Here is a 25,936-nt window from a genome sequence, read left to right on the forward strand (position 1 = left end):
GAAGGTGGCTAAGATCCAGGTACTTTTCTCAAGAGAGCACTGGGGAGAGAGGCACAAGTGATTACAGCACTGGGATGTGTTTGTAAGTGAGGAATATACTTGATAAAGCTCTGTAGCAAGAGACGAACTATTGTCTGCTTGGAATTTAAGAAAGATAGTTGATGTTGTGCGAGATCTAGGAAGATTAACAGGGATCCTCCAGAGAGACAGGGTGGGCTGAGGGGAACAAGTGTACAGGGATAAGGAAGCATAAAAAATCGGGAGGTATTCAGCACATTAAAAGTTGCCAACCTGTAGAAAGTGATGTTGGAGGAAGAACAAACACAGGAAAGAGAGTGGTAACCACAGGTACTGTGACAAAGACAGTCAGTGTCAGCTTATGAAGATCTTGAAACACAAGCTGTAATATTAGGGTGAGAAAGGGACACATTCTCATTCTTGCACATATACCAAGCACTTTCTATGAGAGTTTAAAGTACTTTCTAGGAGAGTTTCGCACTCCCTGAGCCTTTTCTTACTTATTTGTCTTTCCTGCTGACACGACCAGAGATGAACCATTAGAAACCCAGTTCCAGCTAGAGATACCACTGGAAATTCCACTATACTGAAGACACAATACTCAAGAAAGTTGTAAATTGCCTCATAGATAGTCTTCATGAATTTTGGATTTTACTCTACTTATAAGAAGTTAACCTGTTGCTGTTTCATGGATGCTGGTAGAAGATAGGAGACTTCCAAGTCAGAGACAAAGAATTTTATTACTCATGATTTTGGAAGCAACATGAACTTCAACATGTTTATGTTGGTTTCACTAATCCCCAAGTCTCATGAGGGCATGGCAGGGGGGTAAATGACTGGTGCACACACAGTGGTTTAGCATCACAGCTGAAGAGCCCTAAATTTAGGGAACCCTGTCCTTTTATAGCAAGCAGTATGCAACCTTGCTTTTTGTCCCAGACAGGGACACTGTCTCTATTCCTCAAGGTTGCTTGTTGCAAAAACAACCCTGAGAAATAGCCAGAGTGAAGCCAGTCAGGGCCTTGCATTCTTGGCCTATCCAACAAGGACATGCAGGGATGCACGGGCCCACAGTGGATGACTTCTCCTGAAACAGAAAATGAATTTTAAAAAATGCTACTCTTCTTATCTGGTGGAATGCAAGTAGGAATCTAATTCCTAATACCTAATGAAGTTTATTCCGTGCTGAGTCACACATGAGACTGAGACTGTTAGAAAGGAGAGAAAAAAAAAAATTAAAGAAAAGTTTAGAGTAATCCTTGATTCAAAATGTCCAAAGGAAGATGACATTTTTGGCAAGAGTCTCTTTCAAAACTGAAATTCAAGTGAATTATATGAAGAAGAAAAGAGAAAGGTAGTTTAAGAAACTGCTGTTTTTACTCAGGGAGTTTGCCAGTTGAGCTAGATTTTTAAAATACCTGTCTGTAAAATAAATGAAAGGTAACAATTCAAATTCAGTACATATTTATTATGCTTCAAGATATTTATATAGGTTTTTTCACTTAATATTTAAACAATCCTGTGAAATTATGATTATTTTGCTTATTTTACCAATGAGGAAGCAGGGAAGAGAGGTTAAAAAGTTAGTTAATGTCCTAAAGCTAGTAAACAACAGACTCATACCTGAGGTCTAAAATCAAAGCTACTATATCTTTTCACTGATTTGTGGTTCCTCAAAAGGGAGAGTACACACCACATAAAAACAAATGAATAGTAACTGAAATGAGTAACAGTAAAACCTACACCCCACATTGGTGGAGCTCATATAATGATGTCCTTGCCTCCTTGCTCCCACAGTCACATAACTAGTCCTGGAAGCTAGCTAGGAACCCTGCAGACTGAATCCAGTTTCCAGCTCTGGGACTAGTCGGAGCAAGGTGTATTCAGGCACAGTGTTTGGCTCTCAGCATCAAGACTTGCTACTGGTCCTGCTTTCCACCTCAGTTCCAGGAATATCACTCTCGTTCTTTCCTTAAAGCCCCTTCCTTAAACTTTGCATTTCAAGGGGCACCTGAGTGGCTCAGTAGGTTGGGTGTCCAACTCTTGATCTTGGTTCAGGTCATGATCTCATGGTTCGTGGGTTCAAGCCCCACATTGGGCTCCATGCACTGACAATACAGAGCCTGCTTGGGGTTCTCTCTCTCTCCCTCTCTCTGCTCCTCCCCATGCTCTCTCTCAAAATAAATAAACTTAAAAAAAAATAACTTTGCATCTCAAGTACTGAAGCATTGCCCTAGTTTATCTCAGTAGCTTGCCTGATTCCTCTACAACCTGGAGAAGGGAGGCCCCAAAACCCTGAAGGCTGGGAGTTTCTTCTTGTACTTCAGTGCCACTGACTTTCAGAACCTCTGCTAGGTGCTAGAATCTCTTTTATCATCTTGGTAGGTCTGCCCATTGTCTGTGTCCCAACTTCTCTGCCTTCTTCAATACTGATACCAACAGTTTGCAATAAGTGCCAAAGATCATTTTGAAAGTATTGATAGAAGGACTTATAATAATAAGAAGAAAGTGGACAAGCCCATGGCTATGGATGGGTAGTATAATGTCAACCACTATAAGGGTATGGGTCCTTTGACTTTCATGTTCTTCCACAAAGTGAATATTGCTTAAACAAGAAAGAGAATACTGGGGTGCCCAGGTGGCTCACTTAGTTGAGCATCCAACTCTTGATTTTAGCTCAAGTCATGATTCCAGGGTCATGGGATTGAGCCCTGTGTCGAGCTCCACACTGAGTGTGGAGCCTGTTCAAGATTCTCTGTCTCTCCTCGCCTCTGCCTCTCTTCCCAGTTCATGAGAGAGATTGAGAGAGAGAGAGAGAGAGAGAGAGAGAGAGAGAGAGAGAGAAGGAAAATCCTAATGCTCTACACCTGTTTAGGTCAGCAGTCATTTTCAGTGTCCTCACTGAGCTGAATTTGTTAAGTGTATTCAAATTATTTCCCAAGGGACTTGTGACTATGGCCATAGAATCATCATCTGTCACTTACTAAAAGTTCTAGAAGAGTGTTAAAAGGTGCTGCATTCATGGAATGAATGTAAATAGTGATTTGTAGAGCTTAAGCTTTCAATGAATGATAAAATATTGTGCAAGATTCAAAGAAAGAAATCCTCTGTGTTCTACAGCCCTGTTAAGATACTGCATTCATTCATTCATTGAGCAAACTTTTCCTTGTCTCCTACTGTGTTCTTGACACAGTGCTAGGCACTGGGAGTGAACACACATATAAGAACTGGAGGAGAGTCTCCAAATCCTACTACTGGTGGTGTGAAAGAGAGTGCAGGGTGAGAAAAATATATATGACAAGCTGATCTGGGAAGCATGTCTTAAGTTATTAGGATTTATCCCATTTGGAGAGAGATAAAGGGGAGTCAGATAAAGTGGAAATTGCTGCAAGTATGAGAGATCATGGTTCTTTTTAGAGGATTATAAAAGTTATTCTTTGCATCCTTTCCCTTAATGTCTGGTGCCCAGCAGTGCATCCTGGTAAGTAGTCTAAAACTAAGTGTTATATAGTCACTGTAAACCAGAAGAAAGTCAGCTAGCCCATAACAGTATTATCTTTCAGTGGTTTCTTCACCAGAACTTTATTTCCTGTGTTTGTTATGAATCATAAGCTTTAAGTTGGATATGAATTGAAATTTGACTATTATTTTCACAGGCTTTTGAAGATATATATATTGAAAAGAAAAAGACCATTAAGATTATCCTCGAGTATGCTGACAAGATATTCACTTACATCTTCATTCTGGAAATGCTTCTAAAATGGGTAGCATATGGTTATAAAACGTATTTCACCAATGCCTGGTGTTGGCTGGATTTCTTAATTGTTGATGTAGGTACTTTGACTAAATTTCAAAAGAGGCTGTATTCTTATAAATAAGTGTTCTGAAGAACCTTCATTAATGTTGTTTGTTATCATATTTTAATTTTGGTTAGCTTCTTGTACTTTCAGACTATACATTTATGGGCTTTTTTTGAAATATTAATATAGCCAGTAGAAATATCTCTGTAAGGAGTATTAAAAGAGAAATTCTTCAACGAATGCAAGTTATTTTCTGTGCCATTCTAACATTTATAATTTACTTTGCATGTGTTTTCTGCAGTAAGAGAAAATGTGATTTTATATACACGTATGTATACATAATTCAAATATCATTCCTGTTGGGAATGAGAACAAAATGAAACACTAGGAGGTGGGTGTGGGAATGGAAGAGGGTAGAGGCATAGATTAAAAAGATAAAATATTGATTTTTTTTTACAATATAAAATTAGAAAATAAAAGACAATAAGGGATGTATCAAGCTGATGTGTTAGCTGAAAGTTATGTAAAAGTGGTGACACAAAAGCTGTATAACTCTGTGTTAGGGAAATGGAGAGGCATGCATTTCAAAATATTTATCTCTTCCACAATGAAAGGGAAAACCAAAATGAGTCACACTCTTGTCCCCACCTGAAACATCCAACCTACCCTTAATCTCTGGAGTGGCAATGGAACAGAAAAATAGGCATTGACAATGTCAAGTAATAAATTCAGAGAACCGTTCAACACTTGAATGATGGAAAATATATAAGCAAGGTTAAGTTTACAAATTATTTTTAACAAAGCAAAAATATTTTTTTGGGAATCTTGTTGAAATAAGAAAGAGATCCTAAAATAGCTGTGAGATTAAGGCATCTCAAATAGAAATGGTGCAACATCCAATTTATTCTTGTTTAGTGTTCTCTATTTTATTTTATATTTTAATAATATAATTTAATAATATATCACATATAATAATTATGTTATTATATTTTATATTATTTTGAAAGGCTTTTTTAAGTTAAGTTTTGACCGCAATATCCAAATCTAATTTTTCTCAGAATGATTTATGTTCTTCCATCTATTACTAATTTCCCTAGATTTTCCAAAATCTAGTCTTTGTGGCTAGGGAAAGGACATCTTATAATAAGTTATAATTTTTAGGGAGTTGTTTTCCATCTGATGTCTGGAATTAGAGGGCAACATGCAAATATTTATAATGTTAACAAGTGCTCTAACATTTAACCACCAGTTTGCATCATTAAACTTTTCAGCAAAGAAAAATATAGCATCATTCATAGATATCAAAATTACAAGTAAGAATGACTATAAATAGCAAAATCTGACTACAAAATTAAAACAAAACTCATCATTTCTACTCAAAAGTTTAATTTCTCAATTGTTATCCAAAGCTTAGTAAGTTCTTTTTAACAGGTCAAAATATAAAATATTAAAAACAATAATTAACATTTTGCTTTCTATATAGGTGATATGCAAAAACAATTTTTTTTATTGAGATATAGCTATACATTACACCTCTTATGTTATCTTAGGCTTTCTCTGTGAGATCTGATCTCTAATTTTTGATACTTTATGTTAGTGATTTCATATTGTTTGATTTTTTTAAATTTACCTTTATATATATGTTACCTAGTTACTAGATAGAAAAATAAATGGTAAGAAAAATGCTTTTGTAACATAATAGATTTAAAGAAAGGCTAAACAAAATAAGAAGAAATGATAGAAAGAATGTAGGCTTTTTCTTTTCTTTTCTCTTAACCATTAAATATGATTGGGTCTTTTATGGGTTATTATAAAATATTTAAGGTATTTAAAAACCTTTAAAAACATTATCACAAACATAGTTACTTTCATCACTCAGCCTGTGAAATAGAAGTTTACAAGTATGTATTTTAAGTTTACAAGAATGTATTTTAAGAAAGAGAGGGGCACCTGGGTGACTCAGTCTGTTAAGCATCCAGCTTCAGCTCAGGTCATGATCTCAAGACCTGTGAGTTCGAACCCCACATCGTGCTCTGTGCTGACAGCTCAGAGCCTGGAGCCTGCTTTGGATGCTGTGTCTGCCTCTCTCTCTGCCCCTCCTCTGCTCATGCTCTGTCTCTCAAAAATCAATAGACATTAAAAAAATTATAATAAACATTTGAAAAATTTTTTCCTGATTAAAAGGGAATACTTGTTATCCTGATTAAAAAGTACATTTTCTTAAGTGTATTTAAGTGGAAAATAATAGACCTGAATGACTTGGGTGAATTTCAAATGATATGAGGGACAGACAATTAGTTCTGCTGGATATATAATATAAAGGACTTAAAAATAAACAATGTTACACTGAGACATTTGGAAGGCAGCTATGCTCACTACTGTACCACCAAACCTGCACAACATTGAGGCATTTGGAAGTAACTGTATGAGAAAGAACAAAAGTCTTCAACGCATTTTGATTCATAAATCAGTTTACTTGTCTCTGATAGCAGGAGCAGTGAACTTGTGAGCGCTGAATTTTTCTACTCTGTCAATAGTTAAATATAAGAACAATGACTCTCAGGTGTTCCTAGTCTTCCCTGGAAAACTTGAATCTTTTAGTCATTACTTCATTCATAATGAAAAGCTACATTCTGGACATTGTTCTTAGACATTACTTCCTGCTACACACAGTGTAACAACAAATGAATATTTTAAATGGAAGGCACTCAGAGACTTCATGCATTTACAGATCCAGATGTAAGGTCATTGAGGAGCTCATTGCTCTATTACCAAAATGTGTATTGATTTTATTTCTGTCCATGTTCTTTCTTCTAAGATAGTTTATTGTAAGAACACTAATTTCTGTTGCATACTGATTATGGTAATTGTGGCAGGTCTCACATGATGAAGGTCCGTATGTCTGTGTTGATTGCAAAGCCAGTGAGATCATCTATTTTTTGCTCTCTTCAATACAATTGAGATTTTTCTCCCAGTGTCTATTACTAGGTAAATCTTTTTGGTGCCAGTTCTGATAAATCACAAGGCAGAACAGCCTTGTGGGGAATTAACTCCGTCTCAAAATCATGAGTCTTCCAAACGCTTTTGAATAATGTTTACACTGAAACATAGGTTTGGCTGAATTAATGCCACACTCTTATGACTTAGCTTCAAAATCACACACTTTCTTATGCCCTGGGTTTTATTATAATTGAAATTTTGATAGTTGCTCTAATTAAATGCATAGCATAAATGTATAACATAAGTTGCTCTAATTAAATATATAGCATATCTAATTAAATATATCAAGCATAAACATATTAATAAGCAATTATATAATCATTGACTACAAACGTGTAAAAAGAATGTGTGATTTTTATTCAGGGTAAGAAACTACTTTCCTTCTATTATTTCTTTTATTTTCATTAACCTTTCTTTAAATATATTTCCTTAACAAAAGCACATCTTACCTATTTTTAGCCAATGACTAGACAATTTGATATTTAAAATCATATTATTCTTATTGGTCTGCTGTTAGTGATCTTTGAATTTGACTTTTCCTCTTTATGCTTTATTATTTCATTGAAATGATTAATGAAAATTTTATTTTTTGTAGGTTTCTTTGGTTACTTTAGTCGCAAACACTCTCGGCTACTCAGACCTTGGCCCCATTAAATCCCTTCGGACACTTAGAGCTTTAAGACCTCTAAGAGCTTTATCTAGATTTGAAGGAATGAGGGTAAGAAAATGCTAAACTTTCTAGTATATATTCTATTTTCTAAATGGAGTATAAAATATGAAAAATAAGTATGTAGAAAGTATGGACTGTTTATATACACATATATGTATGTATATATATAGATGTAATGTTTATATATGTGTATAGATATTCATATACACAGTATTCAGTGCATATTGTTTAACAAAGAGTAAATCAAATACAATAATGCCTCCTTCACGTAATACTGTTAGGCAGTAATCCAAATAAGTGACTTCTCCCTTTTTAAATGAAAATCTTCCCTATGCTAGGAAATTTAGGTGAAGGGGACACTATTAGTTCTGATAACATCTCCCAAATACCAGTCATCAAGGACTTACCTGTATCAGGTGTTCAAAAAATATTTTTTTTTAAAGAGCTACCCTGGTAGGAGTCATAAGAAAAATCAGGGAAGTCAAGGGGCATCAGCCACCACCTTAAATTTCATCCTTAAAATAAATGTTTCAATAATAGTCGAATGATATCCAAATTGCATTTGAGAAAACTAAAGCTCTGAAAATTTACTGAATTTGCACAAGGCTGCATGGTGCCTGAAAAGAGACCATTTTGCAGAGACAAACAAGGTGAGAAAAATAATTACTAGCAACCTAGCTTTCAGAGCTGTATTAAACCAGCAACTTCATAAAATACATGCGGGACAATGACCTTATTTTCTCTAAATAGTCCATATCCTCACTTATTTCTGCTCTCCTCAAATTTATTTTTTTACCAGGTTTATACCTGCTTTCTCATGCTTCTGTCGTTCTCTTGGCTGAGAGTGCTTCTCCCTGCCCTGTCTCAACCCTAGCTCCCCAATATAGCAGACACCTACCCAGCCATTAAGCCCCAATTTATATTTGCTTTGTCTCTTCACCACCAGGCATAAGTGATCATCCTCCCTTTATGTTCAGACACACAAAATCCTTATTATATTATTTTGTACTTGTTTATCTGACTGCCTCTCTACCTGTAGTCTCTGAACAACTTAACATGCAGATTAGTCTATCTCACTGAATTGTGATCTACAGACCAGCCATCAGCATCATCTAAGAATTTATTAGAAATGCAGATGCCCAGGCCCTCCTCCCAACCTACTGAATCATGAACTCTGGGGTGGGGCTCAGAAATCTGAAGCCTCAGGTGAATATCAGAGATCTTTTAGTCTAGCAGATCTTCAGGGTTATCCCTGCTAAACTATGACTGTCATGTCTAGTGTTGAATGCATCCAATGTATAATGGCTCCAGTGTATGTGAGAGATCATAATTATACACAAATATTCATAAGTGTAATTCAATACTTTTATCATATAAGAATTGAAAAATTACAAGTTGTGTTATCACACAGAAAGATAGTATTGGAATCCATTGACATTAACTTCATTTTTTGAGCATTGGTAGAATGTTACAGTTGATCTGGAACTTATGACTCCTATCTGGACTCACACAGACCATCTACTGCATTTTCTTGAACAAAGAATGTATTTTACCCTACAAGCTTCTTCCCTCAGCAATTAAGCTAGCCCATTATTCTACCCTCTTTGCTGTTTGTTTTTTATCAATAATTGGAGAATGTTTTAATAGATTTGGAGGAGCAGATATATCTCTGTAGCATTTATTAACCACATAAAAGGATATGTTCCTTCCCACTGCAGGATCATTCTGAAGAGTAAATGAAATGATGATTTGAGGCATTATGTAGTTAGCTTCCTTTGAGTCTTGAGGATCTCAAGCTTATTGACTTTCCCAAATGGCTGCTCATCAGACCAATATGTATCTATCTCCCTCAGAGACCACCATTACTCACATTCTTTCAGCAAACATTTTAAACACCAACTATGTGTCAGCTATTAGGCTATAAAAAGAGTACAATGGTGAAGAGACCCCAGTCCCCCAAGACTGAGTGGGGACAAAAGTCATGGAGAGACAGACAGGGAAACAGTGGTTACTCTATGACATCTGCTATGAAATGGTAAGCTCACAGTACTACAGGACCATGGAGGCTAGAGTAGCTACCTTGGGAAGTCTAGGAAGGCCTCACAAGGAGGTGACTTTGGAGCCATGACTTAAATAGTGGGCCTCAACCCCCAGGCACCTAGACATTCCAGGCAGAGATACTAGTTGGTAGAGAAACATAGGGTTGAGTGTGCAAGGCATGTTTGAGCAAGGACTAGAAGGAAAAATGTGCCTCAGTGATAAGCACAGTGTGGAGGTTAGCAGGAAGTAAGGATGAAAGCATAGGCTTGAACAAGAGTTGACCACTTTGAACTTTATTCTCTACTCCTGTGTTTCCTAACCCTTTTAGTGTCACGTACACTATAAGGATCTCATAACACTATGAATCATCTCTTCGTTAAAAAAAAAAAAAAATACAACCATAATGTTTTTCACAGAATTTTATGCTGGCATGGAAGCTCAGTGGCCCACAGACCCTAGGTACTATTGCTCTAGGTCAGAGGTCAACAAACTAAAGCCCACAGGCTGATTGCCTGTTTTGTAAAGGAAGTTTTATTGCCTCTCAGCCATGCCCATTTGTTTATAATCTATTGCTACAGGAGCAGAATTGAATACTTGCAACAGAGAACATATAACCCTCAAAGCCTAAAAATACTTAAGAAAATGCTCACCAACCCCTGCTCTAGAAAATCTCAAAGATGGTCAAAGATTCTTAATGTTTCACTGCTTGGAAAAAAGAGGGAGCACAGTGCTCTCACTTAACAAATTAGTCTTTAACACATTTGGACTCAAATACAGACTAGAGCTGAAATATAAAAAGACAGGTAGGTTTCGAAAGATGGGGTAATTAAGAAAATCTGGAGAGTGATAAATGCTACAATAGTGCCCATGCAGGAAAATTGGAGTGGCAAGAGGCACCAGTGATTAATAGCAGTGGAAATGCTGAAAAGCTGAAATAAAGGAAGTATTAACTAATGATAAACTATTTCATTTTTATTTTAACCAAGGCAAGCATTATCTATATTTAGCCCAGGACTTATATATAAAGTATATTTAGAGCTAGAATAATAAATTTGAACAGATGGCTCTCCTTTTGTAGATGAAGAAACTGAGGTCCCAAGGTCTTAATTGAATTCAGTACCATACAACTAGCAGAACCAATTAAATATAAGGGGTTCATACGCTGAAAGACTCCCAACCTTAACTCCAGCTTATATACACCAGTGGTTTCTCTATATAGGAGAATTTTAGCACTGACAAATCTAGGGCTAGCACTGACCTTTAAATGTACATTTTATTTATTTTTTATCATTTATACTTAGAAATTTCTTTTTTTTCCCTAGATTATGCAGATTTACGACTTCACCTTACATATATCAGGTTTTTGGTTTATTATTTTTATTTTTTCATTTATTTAAGCTATGGTATCATTTTTAGCTACTTTGTTTTGCACTGTTGCTAATACTTTCAATGTGTTTATCAAATATTTTAAGTAAGCTTATCGATCACAGGGCTCCTGTCTCGTTTGTCTTGGTTGGCATACTACTAAGCATAGATAGTTAATACATGTTGCTTGGTGATTTGATGTCTTAAACATGTAAGGGTGGCTTTTCTAATTTCCTTAATTCTGCATTGTGTTTCATTAATGTGGACCATGTAACATTTTTACTAATCCTAATCATCCTTTTCTTTCCTTTGAATACTAGGTGGTCGTGAATGCACTCATAGGTGCAATTCCTTCCATCATGAATGTGCTACTTGTGTGTCTTATATTCTGGCTAATATTTAGCATCATGGGAGTAAATTTGTTTGCTGGGAAGTTCTATGAGTGTGTTAATACCACAGATGGGTCACGTTTTCCAACAAGTCTAGTTAAAAATCGTTCCGACTGTTCTGCACTGATGAACATTAGTCAAAATGTGCGGTGGAAAAACCTGAAGGTGAACTTTGATAATGTTGGACTTGGTTACCTGTCTCTGCTTCAAGTTGTAAGTGAGCCCTGTCATGAATGCTTGATATTGTAGTGGACTCTGGATGAAGGATATAATTCATTGTTTAATCTATTAACTAGAAGTTAAAGATAATGTACTTTGTGACTTTAAAGAGAGACTTGGTCTTTCATAGAACATGTGCCTATAAGACATGTTCTGGAAAACTCTACCTCTGGAAAAATTAAAGTTCATGTGCAAAATTTTCAGGAATTGTAACAACCTGGAAATAATTAACTAGGGCTAAGATTTACAATGTGACTTGGCACTATGTCCTTTTGGTGCTCGACATAGCATCTTTATATTAAATTGATATTTTGAAATAGAGTAAAATTCAGTGATTCGATATCACTTAATAAATGTAACAATAAATGGACTGAATTCGTGTATGGCTATTTTAGAGTGTGAGCTTCACATTCAGATTCTATTGTTATATTTACAGGCAACATTTAAGGGATGGATGGATATTATGTATGCAGCTGTTGATTCTGTTAATGTAAGTATTGGTCAATATAACACAAACTCTACAGTTTTTAAAGCTCCTGAGTTTAGGTCAGCCATTTTCAAATAGTAGCTCCAAGGAGCCCTTGTGTACGTACACACAAAATGAAGAACTTCCTTCCACCCAATAATAGCCTAGTGATGACGTGTGCAGCATTCGGGGACAGAGCTTAACTCAAATTCTGGCTCTATCATATATAAGCTCTGTAACTGACTTTGAGCAAATTACTTTGCCTCTCTCAGCTTGTTTATTGGCTGTAAAAAGAAAAAAAAAAATTACTGTCCATGTCATGGGATTGTTCTGAGGAACCAACCAGAAAATGTAAGTAGAGCACTTTGCACACCCTGGCAATAAGTGCTCAATAAATACATTTATCAAAATAAAAATTAAATATCATAAGTTACTCATGGGTTTTAAATTTTTTTATTCATAGATTTTGTTGTTTTTATGTTTAAAATGCTCTGGAAGGGTTTATGTGAAATGAGTTCCATGCTAAGAAGTTAAATCCAGTGAAGACATTTGTGTAATCAAATGAAGAAAAAAAAATCAATTTATATAAATATGGTATCACATTCTTTACAGTTTTTTATTCTGGAAATAAATAACATACTTCAGTTCAGTTAGTTACCAGATTGTCTGTCCTACCAATCTGAGAACAAGTACTACATATGGTTAAGTCCTTTGTAGTCATTTGAAGATTATATTCATGTACATAGTAAGCATGCAATAAATATTTATTGCTTAAAGCTTAATGCTTAATGTTGAATAAATTTTAAGAAGGTTTAGGCTGATCCTCAAGATGCCTTGGCTTCTGAAAAGCCAAGTTCACCAAGGATAGCACTGTCTGGATTAACTTGTCAGACCATGAAAAAAACAAAATCATTAATGTTATTGTCAATATGCTGCTAACTTTTGTTAATCTTATAGGTAGACAAGCAGCCCATCTATGAATACAGCCTCTACATGTATATTTATTTCGTCATCTTTATCATCTTTGGATCATTCTTCACTTTGAACTTATTCATTGGTGTCATCATAGATAATTTCAACCAACAGAAAAAAAAGATAAGTATTTTAAGGGTTTTTTTTTTTTTTTTTTACTGTACTGAAAAATATGAACAATTATTTTCCTAAAAATATGTTTTGAAATTTAATTTGATACCAATTAGTGATTAGCTTCATTATAACTTCATTTATTTTTTTAAATAATTGAATACAGATATGCTTAATCTCATTTATCTCTGCACAGAAAATAATTATCTCCTGTCATATTTTTAAGCAATATGACAAGTATTGAGTTTTTGTCAATGTTCGCTATAGAGGATTGACTAATTAAGAAAAATTAATGCACTAATTGTTTATTCAAAGCATATTTCATAAGGAGTTACATTCATTCTCTGAGCCACTGCTCTGTGTGGTATATATTGGGCTGGCCCTTGATGGACAACAGCACAGGATATGTTTCCTGACTTCAGGGGGTTTGTATCATAGCAGAAGCAATGATACATGTGGTGGAAATTAAGATTTGTTGAATGTTGCAAGTAAGATACTTTCCTGAGATTTGTGTTTCATTAACTTTCACATCAACTGTATTAGTTTTTTAAGGCTCCTATAACCAAGTACCACAAACTGGTGGCTTCAAACAACAGAAATTTATTCTCTCACAGTTATGGAGGCTGCAAGTCCAAAATCAAGGTTTTGTCAGGGCCATGCTGTCTTTAGAGCCTTTAGGGAAGGCTTCTGGTAGCTTCTGGTAGCTCAAGTGTTACTTGCCTTATGGCAGCATATCTTTAGTCTCTGCCTCCATGGTCACATGGAGTGTTTTCCCTCTCTGTGTCTCTATCCTTTGCTTATAAGGATACTCGTCATAGTGGATTAAAGGCTCACTCTTCTCTAGTACGACCTCACCTTGATTTAATTACATCTACAATGACATTTCCACATAAGGTAATTCTGAAGTATTAGGGGCTAGGACTTTAAAATATTTTTTTTTGGGGGGGGGACACAATTCAACCTAAAATATCTACCCTAAAATTTATTGTTATTATTATTATTATTATTATTATTATTACTGACTTTGTCTGATAAATGTGGGCAGCCACAAAAAGGTTAAGTGAAGTACCCAAGATCATGCATCTAGTAAGTGATAGTTCTGATAAGGTCAGTAGTTGATCCCATATACTGCATATATTTTTTAGCCCCTGCACTATGCCAGATCCCTAAATACTATAATATGAAATAATGATAAGTGTAATAAAAATTAACAAAAACAACAATAATAACAACAACAAAATAAATGGACAGAGAAAAAATAGATGTAAATAGAAAAAAACACATTTATGTGACAATTGGTAGGCTTTGTAAGATTAATAAGAAGACATGTAGAAACTGAGAGGCAGAAAGATGGATAATCCACAGGGAGGGATAGAGAAATGTGTGAGCACATGCATAAGGCTGACATAAGAGGAAATAATCCAGGAGGAATAGCCTTCCATCCAGTTTGAATGGAGTTTTGAGATGGAATTTTAAGAAGAGAAATAGTACAAGATGAAGTCTTGCCTGAGAGCAGATTTGAAAAGCCATATTAGGTATTTTTCAGTAGGAGCTGATGTGTCATTGAGGTATTTTGAGCAAGGGAGCACATATAGGCAGGACAGTGGCATTTATTATGACTTGATGATGTGTCTGATTCTGTGTAAAGTACTCCACGTGTGTAATCTTAGTCGCATTTTACAGCAAACGTAAAAGGCATTATATCACCACTTCCCCTGTCAGAGAGGATGTGTTACTGGCGTGTGATCCGACAGTTAGGAAGTAGTCTCATCACAGATCCAACTCTGGAGTCTCTTCTTCCAGGGACTATGAAAACTCAGTTCTAATTTAAAAACTGAATCCAGCAATGATGCGTAGAATGACTGAAGAGAGACCCAAGACTAGGTCAGATTCTGCATTACCTGCTACCTGGACCACATTTAAGTCTCCAAATTAGTCATTTGCAGCAATGGGGAATACGGGATATGTTCAATGAAGAGCCTGTAGTGGGTACAGTCTAGTATTATCTGTGATTTGCAAGAGAATTAATCATCTAAGAAGTCTCAATTTTCCTGTCAAAGTTGGCTGAGTTACTGTAACTGTAGCACCACCCACAGGAAAAGAAATCTTTCCAAGATAAGGGGTAGGATTCCAAGAGGGAGTCATTTTAGATACTGGCTTAGCATTTAAGAAAAGATAGATGTACAAGAAATGAAATTTCATTATTGTACGTGACTGATATTCACGATTGGAAGGAAATTTAGTAAATGTTAAATGTTATTTATGCTTACATTTTCAAATATAGGTTTTTTTCAAAGATATTTTGAAAATTCCATCTTCCATTCTTACATTTAATATCTGAGAGCCACACTTAGCTAACATCATATATTCATGGCTTTAGACAGAGAATCTCTAAAAATTGATAATTAACCTTGAAAATAAGTTTACAAAGTATACTCTAATTTTCAATTGAATTTTTTTCAACTTTAGTCATTATATATGTGTATATATGGTATATAAGCATATACGTATGATTCCCCAATATTCCCTGCATAGGATCAATCAAACATATATCTAGATAAAGCCATGTGACCATGGGCAGGACAGCTACAACCCTAACTGCTTTAATCTTCTTGCTTTTAAATGTTGCTCTTACAAGAATTGCCACTGGAGGAAGATAGGATGGGTTGACACCATTACCATTACTGTCAGGCAAAAGTTACTAATTTAGAAGCACTGCCAACTACCACTATATCCCCTACATTTCTTCTAGTATTTAATTTGCAATTTAAGCATACCTTTTATATTCTGACCTTTTCTGAATGGCCTACGGTTTCTTTCCACCTTAGTAAGAAACAGGACCGACACTTCAATTAACCTACTACATAGGAGATCTTCTGCTAGATAACTTTGTGTATGTGAATTCATCTAATCCACAGACAAGCTAATGAAAGTGGCATCTTTATAGAAAAGTATATATGCTGGGGCCTGGTAAGGCTAAGTAATTTGTTTCAAATCAATCAACAGGTCCATTGGCATTCAGGATCCAAAGGTCTGTTTGGCTTCAAAGCCCATATTCTTTTCCCAGCGTATTCTTGACTCTTAAGGCTTTTTAACTTAGTGCTTTGGTCTCAGCTCATAGCTCTTCTAATAACCAACCCCACTTTACTAGTTTTTCCAAATACCCATCACTTCTATAAGTAATGTTTTCATTTTAATGAGTTCATGTGATAATAAGAGTTTAATAATTCATTAGAAAACATACTTTGGAAAATTAGAACACAAATTATTAATAGGTTCAAGTTACAAAAGGGAAAAATATGTAGTATATTTACACAAAGACCTAGTATAGCCCTGGTTACGTATGGGTAAATTCTGAGTAAAGCAACCCCTTTTAGTAACTATAACCTTATTAGGAAGGTTAGTAACAACAACGGTAATAGCAACTAACAATTATTGAGGGCTTGTGTATCTGGCATTATTCTGAGTGCTTTGAATACATGATCTCAGTTGATCCTCAGAACAAGACAACTGAAATATAGCTACTCTTGTAATGATGAGATGACTTATCCTTAAAGAGATTAAGAAACTTGCCTAAGGACAACAGAGATAGGATTTGAACAAAGATGATCTGATACTAGAACTACAGTCTTAAGTACTAAGTAACACAGCCTTGACATAGTGTGTAACTTGAAAAGGACCAGCCTGATTTACAGAGTGTCTTCCATCTAGCTTTTAAAGGGATACATTTTGCACAAGGTCTCTAAAGCTACAGTAAAACCAAACAACACAAGTTCCTCTATTAGAGCATTTTGTAATCTCCTAGTTTTATCCCCACCTTTTATTATTTTGGCAAACAAGGTATCTTTAAGAAAAGTTAAAATTTGCCACTTTGATTTTTACCTCTAATTCAGAGTTCTCTTCCCAGTGTTTTCCTAGCTTCTTCTGGTAAGTTCTTGACATGGTATGGCATTCAGTTTCCACTCATAAGTAGTTCTCTTAACACTGGCCTGAAGGCTCTCCTGGATACCTAGCATGAATATGTAAGGTAAATACCAAAGACTGTATATCAACTAGAATAAAGGTGAGTTAAAACAGTTTAAGAAAGAAAGCAGAGTCTGGTTACCATTAGGTATTTGATATATTTTTTAAAATGTGGTATAATAGAAAGCTATTGCCCAATCCAAGAAAACTAAAGGGAAACAATAACCAGATGATCTTTAACTCCCCAACCCTACAAATTAAGTAAGGATTCGAGAACGAAAAATTATTCAAAATAAATTCCACATTACATGGATTATACTAATTTGTCCCATAACTAAAAAGTTGATGTTACACATCAATGTAGAAAATGTGTGAATCTGTAAAAATTACAGATAATTTTAAGAAAATTGGCATACCCTAAAAGAACAGATAAAGTTTCTAGGCCCCCTTTGTGAAATAAAGATCAAAACCTTCATTTAAATTTTTTCAATGTTTCTTTCTTTTTTAATTTTTTTTTAATGTTTATTTATTTTTGAGAGAGACAGAGACAGAACATGAGCAGATGAGAGACAGAGAGAAAGGGAGACACAGAATCCAAAGTAGGCTCCAGGGTCTCAGCTGTCAGCACAGAGGCAAAATCATGACCTGAGCTGAAGTCAGACACTTAACCGACTGAGCCAACCAGGCACCCCAATGTTTGTTTGTTTGTTGGTTTGTTGGTTGGTTGGTTGGTTGGTTTGTTGGTTTGTTTTGAGAGACAGAGAGAGGGTGCAAACTGGGGATGAACAGGGAGAGAGAGACAGAGGATCCACAGCAGGCTCTCCACTGTCAGTGCAGAGCCCAAAATGGGGCTCAAACTCACAAACCATGAGATCATGACATGAGCCAAACTCAGATGCTTAACGAACTGGGCCACCCAGGCGACCCCAAAAAACTTTAGAGTTAGTTATTTTTACTGTTGAATTTTAAAGGTTGTCTATTCAATTAGGAAGTCCTTCAGGTCAAGGATCCTGAATCATTGGTAATTTCCTCAATACCTCCAACACTATTATACATAATGCTGACACCCAATAACCTGCTTATATTGCAGTTTCTTTATTGGAATGAAAAAAGTATCTAACAAGTTTCTTCAAACACCCACCCCCCCCACACACACACACACAGATATTTTGTGTTACATGTTCACTGTGCAGTAGTCTCCCCCACCCATTATCTATAGGTCATATGTTTCAGTGGATGCCTGAAGCCATAGATAGTACCAAACCTTAAATGTACCATGTTTTTTCTTCTACATGTATACCTATGGTAAAGTCTAATTTATAAATTAGGCATAGTAAGAGATTAACAACAATAATAATAAAATAGAACAATATGCCATAATACAAGTTACGTGAATATCGTCTCTCTGTCTCAAAATATCTTATTGTACTATACTCCCCTTCTTGTGATGGTGTGAGATGATAAAATGTCTATGTAATGAGATGAAGTGAGGTGATTATCTGCAGACATTGTGATGTAGCCTTGGGTTACTATTCACCTTCTGACCTATGCCAGGAGGGTCACTTGCTTCTAGACCACAGTTGACCATGGGGAACAGAAACCACAGGAAGCAGAACCACAGATAAGAGGGCACTACTGTATATTCTTTTTCTTTGCTAAACAAATATGGCATTTATAAATTAATACAAATAACATAAAATTATTTTTACTATGGTTTTGGCCCCTACTTTTCATTAGAGTCCCAAATATTAGCCAAATCATCAAAAAAGATGTTCAGTATTATTTTGTATAACTCTTCCTAATATATTTGTAATCTAGCAATAAAATGCCTGAGATAGGTAGCAGATAAAATGAAATACCAGCACATAGTTTAAAATGACACAGGTTACTGCACCAAAAGAAAATTGAGCCAATAATTATTATATGTAATACATATATTTTACGTATGCACATTACATTATTTATGGAGAGTAACATGCCTACATCTAAGTAATTCTTTAAGATGGGTTTTATTTATAGCTATGTGGCACATAATAAATTCATTTTATTTCTATATTAATACATTTTTAACCTGTCTTAATGATCTGAAGAAAGATCCAGACCATGATTCTGATTTTAACTAGATTTATTTTTTTATTTCTTTACCTTGGAGGTCAAGACATCTTTATGACAGAAGAACAGAAGAAATATTATAATGCGATGAAAAAGCTGGGATCTAAGAAACCACAAAAGCCAATACCTCGGCCAGGGGTAAAAAAAAAAAAAGAAAAGAAAAGAAAAAAAAAAACCAATTCATCTTAAAACAACACAGGGGTTAGGGACACCAACCCTCCACACAGTCAAAATCTGCATATCAACTTCTGACTCCTCCAAATCTTAACTACTAATAGCCTACTGTTGACCAAAAATCTTACTGATAAACTAAATGGTTGATGAACACATATTTTACATGTTATATGTATTATATACTGTATTATATACGGTAAGCTAGAGAAACCAAAATGTTATTAAGAGAATAATAAAGAAGAGAAAATATATTTACAGTACTGCACTGTATTTATCTTTAAAAAACCCATGATTAATGGACTTATGTAGTTCAAAACTGTTGTCCAAGGGGCAACTGTATATTTTTACATATATATCTCTAGCATATAAATTTTCAAATTATTTTAAATTCATCTTTAACGTACAACTAGTTCTTAAACATGAATGCTAATATTTGAATAAAAGGCCTTATAAAACTGAATATATGTATTTTGAACGTTATCACTGTTCTTAATATTCCTATAATATTCCTATAAAAATTACAAATAATTATATATGGCCTGTGGAGAATACAAATAAAATGTAATTTTGATTGACACTTATTTATCTAAGTAATGACTTTATGATGTAGTGATTGCTGTCTGTCAGTAGGGTAAAACTAACATGAAGATTTTTAATATTGCAACAAATAGCAAAAGAAGCAGTTGGACTGGTTGTGAGTCTAAACTTTTTCCTACTGTGAAGTCAAAGACCAGAATGGGCTCAGATGGAAATAGTGAGTCTAAGCAGTCAAAGAATAGTTTGTATTCCTCTAACAACTTGGGGGAAAAAATTTAAATGCATATAATTTAAATGCATATAATGCATATAAGCATTATAATGCATATAATGCATTATATGCATTTAAATTTGTATTGAACATAACACACCTTGCCAAAGAGTCATGGCTGAAGACAAAGCCAATTAGTACCCAGCTGGCAACATGAGGATCACCCAGCACTTTTTAAATGGACACATTGCCAGGTCTCAACCAGACCTGTTGAATCACAATCTATGGATTTGACACCCTGGTATTTAATTTTTTGCATGCCCTACTTGATCTTGGTAAAATGCTTTAAGGCCTTTCCTAAAAGGATTTTGAAGAAGCTATGTTTCCTAGAAAGCATAATACTAACAGTGAGACTGAAAAGAAAGGTGATTTGTAAGTATGAATATGTATGGAAATACATATTCCATACATGAAAGAGATAGGAAAATATAAGTCTCTGATACTACAGCAGTCATATAAATATAAGACACTGCAACACATTAGTTAAAATAATATGGCAAAGTAGAAATTTAGAGACATGATATTTTATTAACTTGAAATACTCCGGGTAGTAGAGCTGCGGTGTTTTAGTAAAAAATTACTGGTGACTGAAACAATTCATATATAACATACTAGGGTTGGATGAGCTTAAAAGCAAATGTGAGTGTACATGACCAACTGAAGTCTGTTTGATATATATTGAAAGTCAACAACAACAAAAACTTTTCATTCACTCTGACTTTGATTTAACTCATGAATAATATCTCTTGTAGAATCAAGAACTTATGACCAAAGATAATTTATGCAACTTTGAAGACACAACTTTAAAAAAAATTTTTACTAATATAATGATTAATGGATATTTGCAAAATTTGCTCTACATTCCATATTATTCTTGTTTCTTTACAGAACAAATTCCAAGGATGTATATTTGACCTAGTAACAAACCAAGTGTTTGATATCACCATCATGGTTCTTATCTGCCTCAACATGGTAACCATGATGGTAGAAAAAGAGGGACAAAGTGACTACATGACTGATGTTTTATATTGGATAAATGTGGTTTTTATTATCCTTTTCACTGGAGAATGTGTGCTGAAACTGATCTCCCTCAGACATTACTACTTCACTGTAGGATGGAACATTTTTGATTTTGTGGTTGTGATTCTCTCCATTGTAGGTAAGACCATTTTGAATCAAACTAAACTTCACACATGCTCAGAGAAGGTTCTGAATTCTTGAATGTAAATTTACTTTTGGATATGTTAGTAAAATGAAGAATGGAGGAAACTTAAAAACAAAACTAAATAAAACAAAGACCTCTGTGTCAGAATTCTTATGTTTATGCTATAGGCCTCAAAGCCACAAGCATGTAATACTTCTTGATACTTGATTTCCAAGATTACTTTTCACAGAAGTAGCAACTACGTCTATATGTAGGGTTGAAGGTAGAAAGACCTATATGTAGGTAGGAAGACCAATGCAGAATCTGAAATCACCTCCAATTTTAGCACATATGAGAACTGTCCCTTGATTAACGATTACTAACACCCAGAATATCCTTGACTCTGCGTGAAAATTCTTTCTAAATTCAAGGTGAAGGTAAGGTCTTAAGAAATGCCATGTTCATTTCTTATGGCTTCATACTTGGCAAAGACTTGTCAATACAATCATTTCTCAACCAACCTCAGTCATGTCTGTGAATCACAGCACATGGTTGTATACTTTCTCCCCTTTACCATAGCTGTTTTTCTGTCCTCTTGTTTTTTCATTATCTGTACAAGCTTTGCCCAGTATTTTAGGGTTTCATTTATTTTAAGAATTACAAATTTTAGACAGAACAAGATTGCAGAGATTATTTAATACAAATTCAACTTATAGATGATAAAACAGTCCCACAAGGGTTAAAGGTCATATGATCTAAAACTTCCTTATTGAGTACCATGTAACTTAGAAGAGGCATTCAAAACCAGTTTTGGAAAAAAAGAGAAGTAAGAAAGTATTAAGATATAAGAAAACGAATTAAAATTTAGGTAGGAATCTCAGAGGAATAACAAGCAAAATAGTGGGAGCATTCCCATTAAATTAGGAAGAAGAAAAGAGTGTTCCTCTATCACTTCTATTTTTAACAGTATTGGCTGATGAAATTAGATAAGAAAACAGAGAGGTACATGGAGCCAGTTATCTTCATCTTCAGATCACATTATGGCATTCTTTAAAAATGAAAGAGAATCCACCAAAAACATGGATTCAGTTAGATTTCAGAAGATACAAATTTTAAGTCACATGTATCAATATTCATAAATGTTTTATATGTGGACAAAAAATTTGGAAAGTATACCTAAAGAAAAATATCATTTATATTGGCAATAAAAATAAAGTAAAATATCTAGTAACAACTTTAATAAGAAATGCATAAAACTTCTATGAGGAAGCTAACATACATAAAGGAAGTCTTAAATAATTGAAAGGCTTTTCTTTTACTTGGATAAGAAGGCTATCACTTTAATCATGACCCTTTTTAAAATAAATTAATTATAAATAAAGTGTCATCCCAGTGAGAATATCAGTAAGTCTTTTTGCATGATGGAGATAATGGCAATATAAGTCTAAATGATTATAAAATTCATCTGGAAGAAAAATTAAAGTATTACTAGATATTTATACTATTATAACACTGATGAAGTAAAACAGTATTTTAAAAAGCTCAATGGATTCAAATAGATAATTCAAAATTTAACTTCAAATATATAGAAGATAAATAATTTGCTCAGTAGAAAAATCACATGAATCAAAAATTAAAGTGTAAAATAAAATAAATTCAAGAAGAAATAGATTTATAACAATGAACTTGAATCAAATCATCCTTCCTATGTCATCTCACAAATTTGAATCTATGAAGAAAAAAATAACAACTATGTCTGCATAAAAATCAAAATATTCTATGGACAAAAACTAACCACTACCTCTCCCCAAAACGAAAAGATTGAAAGACAAAATACAGGGGAAAAAATTATGTAACATTTAAGAACAATAAAGGATTAACACTTTCAATAGAAAAATAGTCTCCCTAAATCAATAATAGTAAATATCTCAATAGGGAAATGGGCAAAGGACTTAACATGGCCAAAAGAGAAAGTTGAAAACAGCCAACAAGCACACAAAATATCCAATAAATAAGAAAAAAATGTAAATTTTTTTCCAAGAAAAATGCAAATAAGTTATAATGAGATGTTTTGAAACATCATAAAGATTTTCTGGTAAAAATTATAAAGAATTACAATACTAATTGAGCATGCAGAGTATGAGCACTTTCATATATAACTGAGGAGTTGTACAAACTTTCTGGAGATAGATTTCGTGACAGATAAAAAATTTTAAATACACTGTTTGATATTTTATTAATGTATTACCAAATGATGCTCATGTAACTAGAAAAAATATACCTACTTGGATATTCATCTCAGCGAAAACAACATAAATTTCTTCAATATGTGTTCATTTGGAAAGAACATTGTAAAACTATAAGAAATTACTTTGTTGTCATTTGTATGGAAATATTTCCATGACATATGATGAAGTGACTATAATAAATTATGAAAGATGCTTATATAACATAATTATATTCCTGTGACAATGTGTGTGTGTGAGCTTGCATAGAAAAATGTCAAAAGTGATACTCAGCAAAACAGTAACAGTGATTATAATTGGTGATATTTCAGGTGATTTATATTTCCTTTTTAGCATTTTACTGTACTGCTTGAACTTTCTACATGAGTACGTATTACCCTTATAATTAAAATTATTTTGGAGGAAAAAAAATGTCCACAAACTTAGTAAAAGGAGAGAAAATGTCACAATGATAATTTCATTTTCCTTTGGGATTGCTCAATCTTTTGATTGTTATGAAATTGCTTTCAATATAAAAGGACAGCTCTGAAATCGTAAGAGATAAGATGGCAGATAAAAATACTTAAAGTCATGATTTTCTGTAGCATGGAAATTTAACTATTTCTATCCCCTCCCTCCTCACCAGGTATGTTTCTGGCTGAGCTGATAGAAAAATACTTCGTGTCCCCTACCCTGTTCCGAGTGATCCGTCTTGCCAGGATTGGTCGAATCTTGCGTCTGATCAAAGGGGCGAAGGGGATCCGCACGCTGCTCTTTGCTCTGATGATGTCCCTTCCCGCCTTGTTTAACATCGGCCTCCTGCTCTTCCTGGTCATGTTCATCTACGCCATCTTTGGAATGTCCAACTTTGCTTATGTTAAAAAGGAAGCTGGAATTAATGACATGTTCAACTTTGAGACCTTCGGCAACAGCATGATCTGCCTGTTCCAAATTACCACCTCTGCTGGCTGGGATGGATTGCTAGCGCCTATTCTCAACAGTGCACCCCCTGATTGTGACCCCAAAAAAGTTCATCCTGGAAGTTCAGTTGAAGGAGACTGTGGTAGCCCATCTGTTGGGATATTCTATTTCGTCAGTTACATCATCATATCGTTTCTAGTTGTGGTGAACATGTACATCGCTGTCATCCTGGAGAACTTCAGTGTCGCTACTGAGGAAAGTACTGAGCCCCTGAGTGAGGATGACTTTGAGATGTTCTATGAGGTTTGGGAGAAGTTCGATCCTGATGCCACCCAGTTTATAGAGTATAGCAAACTCTCTGATTTTGCAGCTGCCCTAGATCCTCCTCTCCTCATAGCAAAACCAAACAAAGTCCAGCTCATTGCCATGGACCTGCCCATGGTCAGTGGGGACCGGATCCATTGTCTTGACATTTTATTTGCCTTCACAAAGCGTGTTTTGGGTGAGAGTGGAGAGATGGACTCTCTACGTTCACAGATGGAAGAAAGGTTCATGTCAGCAAATCCTTCCAAAGTGTCCTATGAACCCATAACAACTACACTAAAACGAAAACAAGAGGATGTGTCTGCTACTGTCATTCAGCGTGCTTACAGACGTTACCGCTTACGGCAAAATGTCAAAAATATATCAAGTATATACATAAAAGATGGAAACCGAGATGATGATTTGCCCAATAAAGAAGATAAGGTTTTTGATAACGTTAATGAGAACTCAAGTCCAGAAAAAACAGATGCAACCCCATCCACTGTCTCTCCCCCTTCATATGATAGTGTAACAAAGCCAGACAAAGAGAAATATGAAAAAGACAAAACAGAAAAAGAAGACAAAGGGAAAGATGGCAAAGAAAGCAAAAAATAGAGCTTCGTTTTTGATATATTGTTTACAGCCTGTGAAGGTGATAAATTTGTGTTAATAAGACTCTTTTAAGGACGTCTATGCCAAAACTTTTCATCAAAATAGTCTCAAAGTCATTGCCGTGACTAGCTCAGATTCCCTAAAATAGGTGGGCAGCATTAGCAGATGGCTGTGTTTGCACTGGTAGATGATTCTGTAAGAATTGTAAGAATATTCTATAGGGGTTATTGACTACAGCAAACAAAGGTGATTTAATTTTATTTGCTTTTAATAAATCAGAAGACCATGTGGAAAATGTTCACATCTGCCTTGTCATCTTTTCACAGAATGGTAAATATTCGTGTTTCCCATGCAAATACAACCGCACACATGCATCTATCATTTGGATATCTATAAAAGTATTTTACCTTGGCTTTGCAATGAAATGCCCTGATACAAGGAATGGACATTAATAACAAATATTTAGTTAATATATCTTGTTATATTAGGGAGCAAGACTCTTCTTCATGTACAGAAGTCATTCTATATTTTGAGGTGCTTAAATTTATTCTATATCGCAACAGAACCAATTTTCATGTGCCTATACAATGCCATGAGATTATAAACATATGTAGGCTATTCATT

The 25,936-nt window shown here is 34.7% G+C and overlaps 1 protein-coding gene across 1 annotated transcript in view; it reads left to right on the plus strand.

Moving 5' to 3' along the window:
* The window catches only part of SCN9A (sodium voltage-gated channel alpha subunit 9), a 163,390-nt gene extending 137,777 nt beyond the window's left edge, over window positions 1–25,613 (plus strand). Inside the window, exons 20-27 of the mRNA XM_049615550.1 lie at window positions 3,675–3,848; window positions 7,414–7,536; window positions 11,214–11,495; window positions 11,938–11,991; window positions 12,925–13,062; window positions 19,159–19,263; window positions 20,996–21,266; window positions 24,123–25,613. Of these exons, the coding sequence (XP_049471507.1) occupies window positions 3,675–3,848; window positions 7,414–7,536; window positions 11,214–11,495; window positions 11,938–11,991; window positions 12,925–13,062; window positions 19,159–19,263; window positions 20,996–21,266; window positions 24,123–25,315 (2,340 nt within the window). The 3' untranslated portion in view covers window positions 25,316–25,613. The remainder of the gene's footprint in view (window positions 1–3,674; window positions 3,849–7,413; window positions 7,537–11,213; window positions 11,496–11,937; window positions 11,992–12,924; window positions 13,063–19,158; window positions 19,264–20,995; window positions 21,267–24,122) is intronic.
* The last annotated feature ends 323 nt before the right edge of the window (window positions 25,614–25,936 follow it).

Source organism: Panthera uncia (genome assembly GCF_023721935.1).
Source record: "Panthera uncia isolate 11264 chromosome C1 unlocalized genomic scaffold, Puncia_PCG_1.0 HiC_scaffold_3, whole genome shotgun sequence".
NCBI lineage: Eukaryota > Metazoa > Chordata > Mammalia > Carnivora > Felidae > Panthera > Panthera uncia.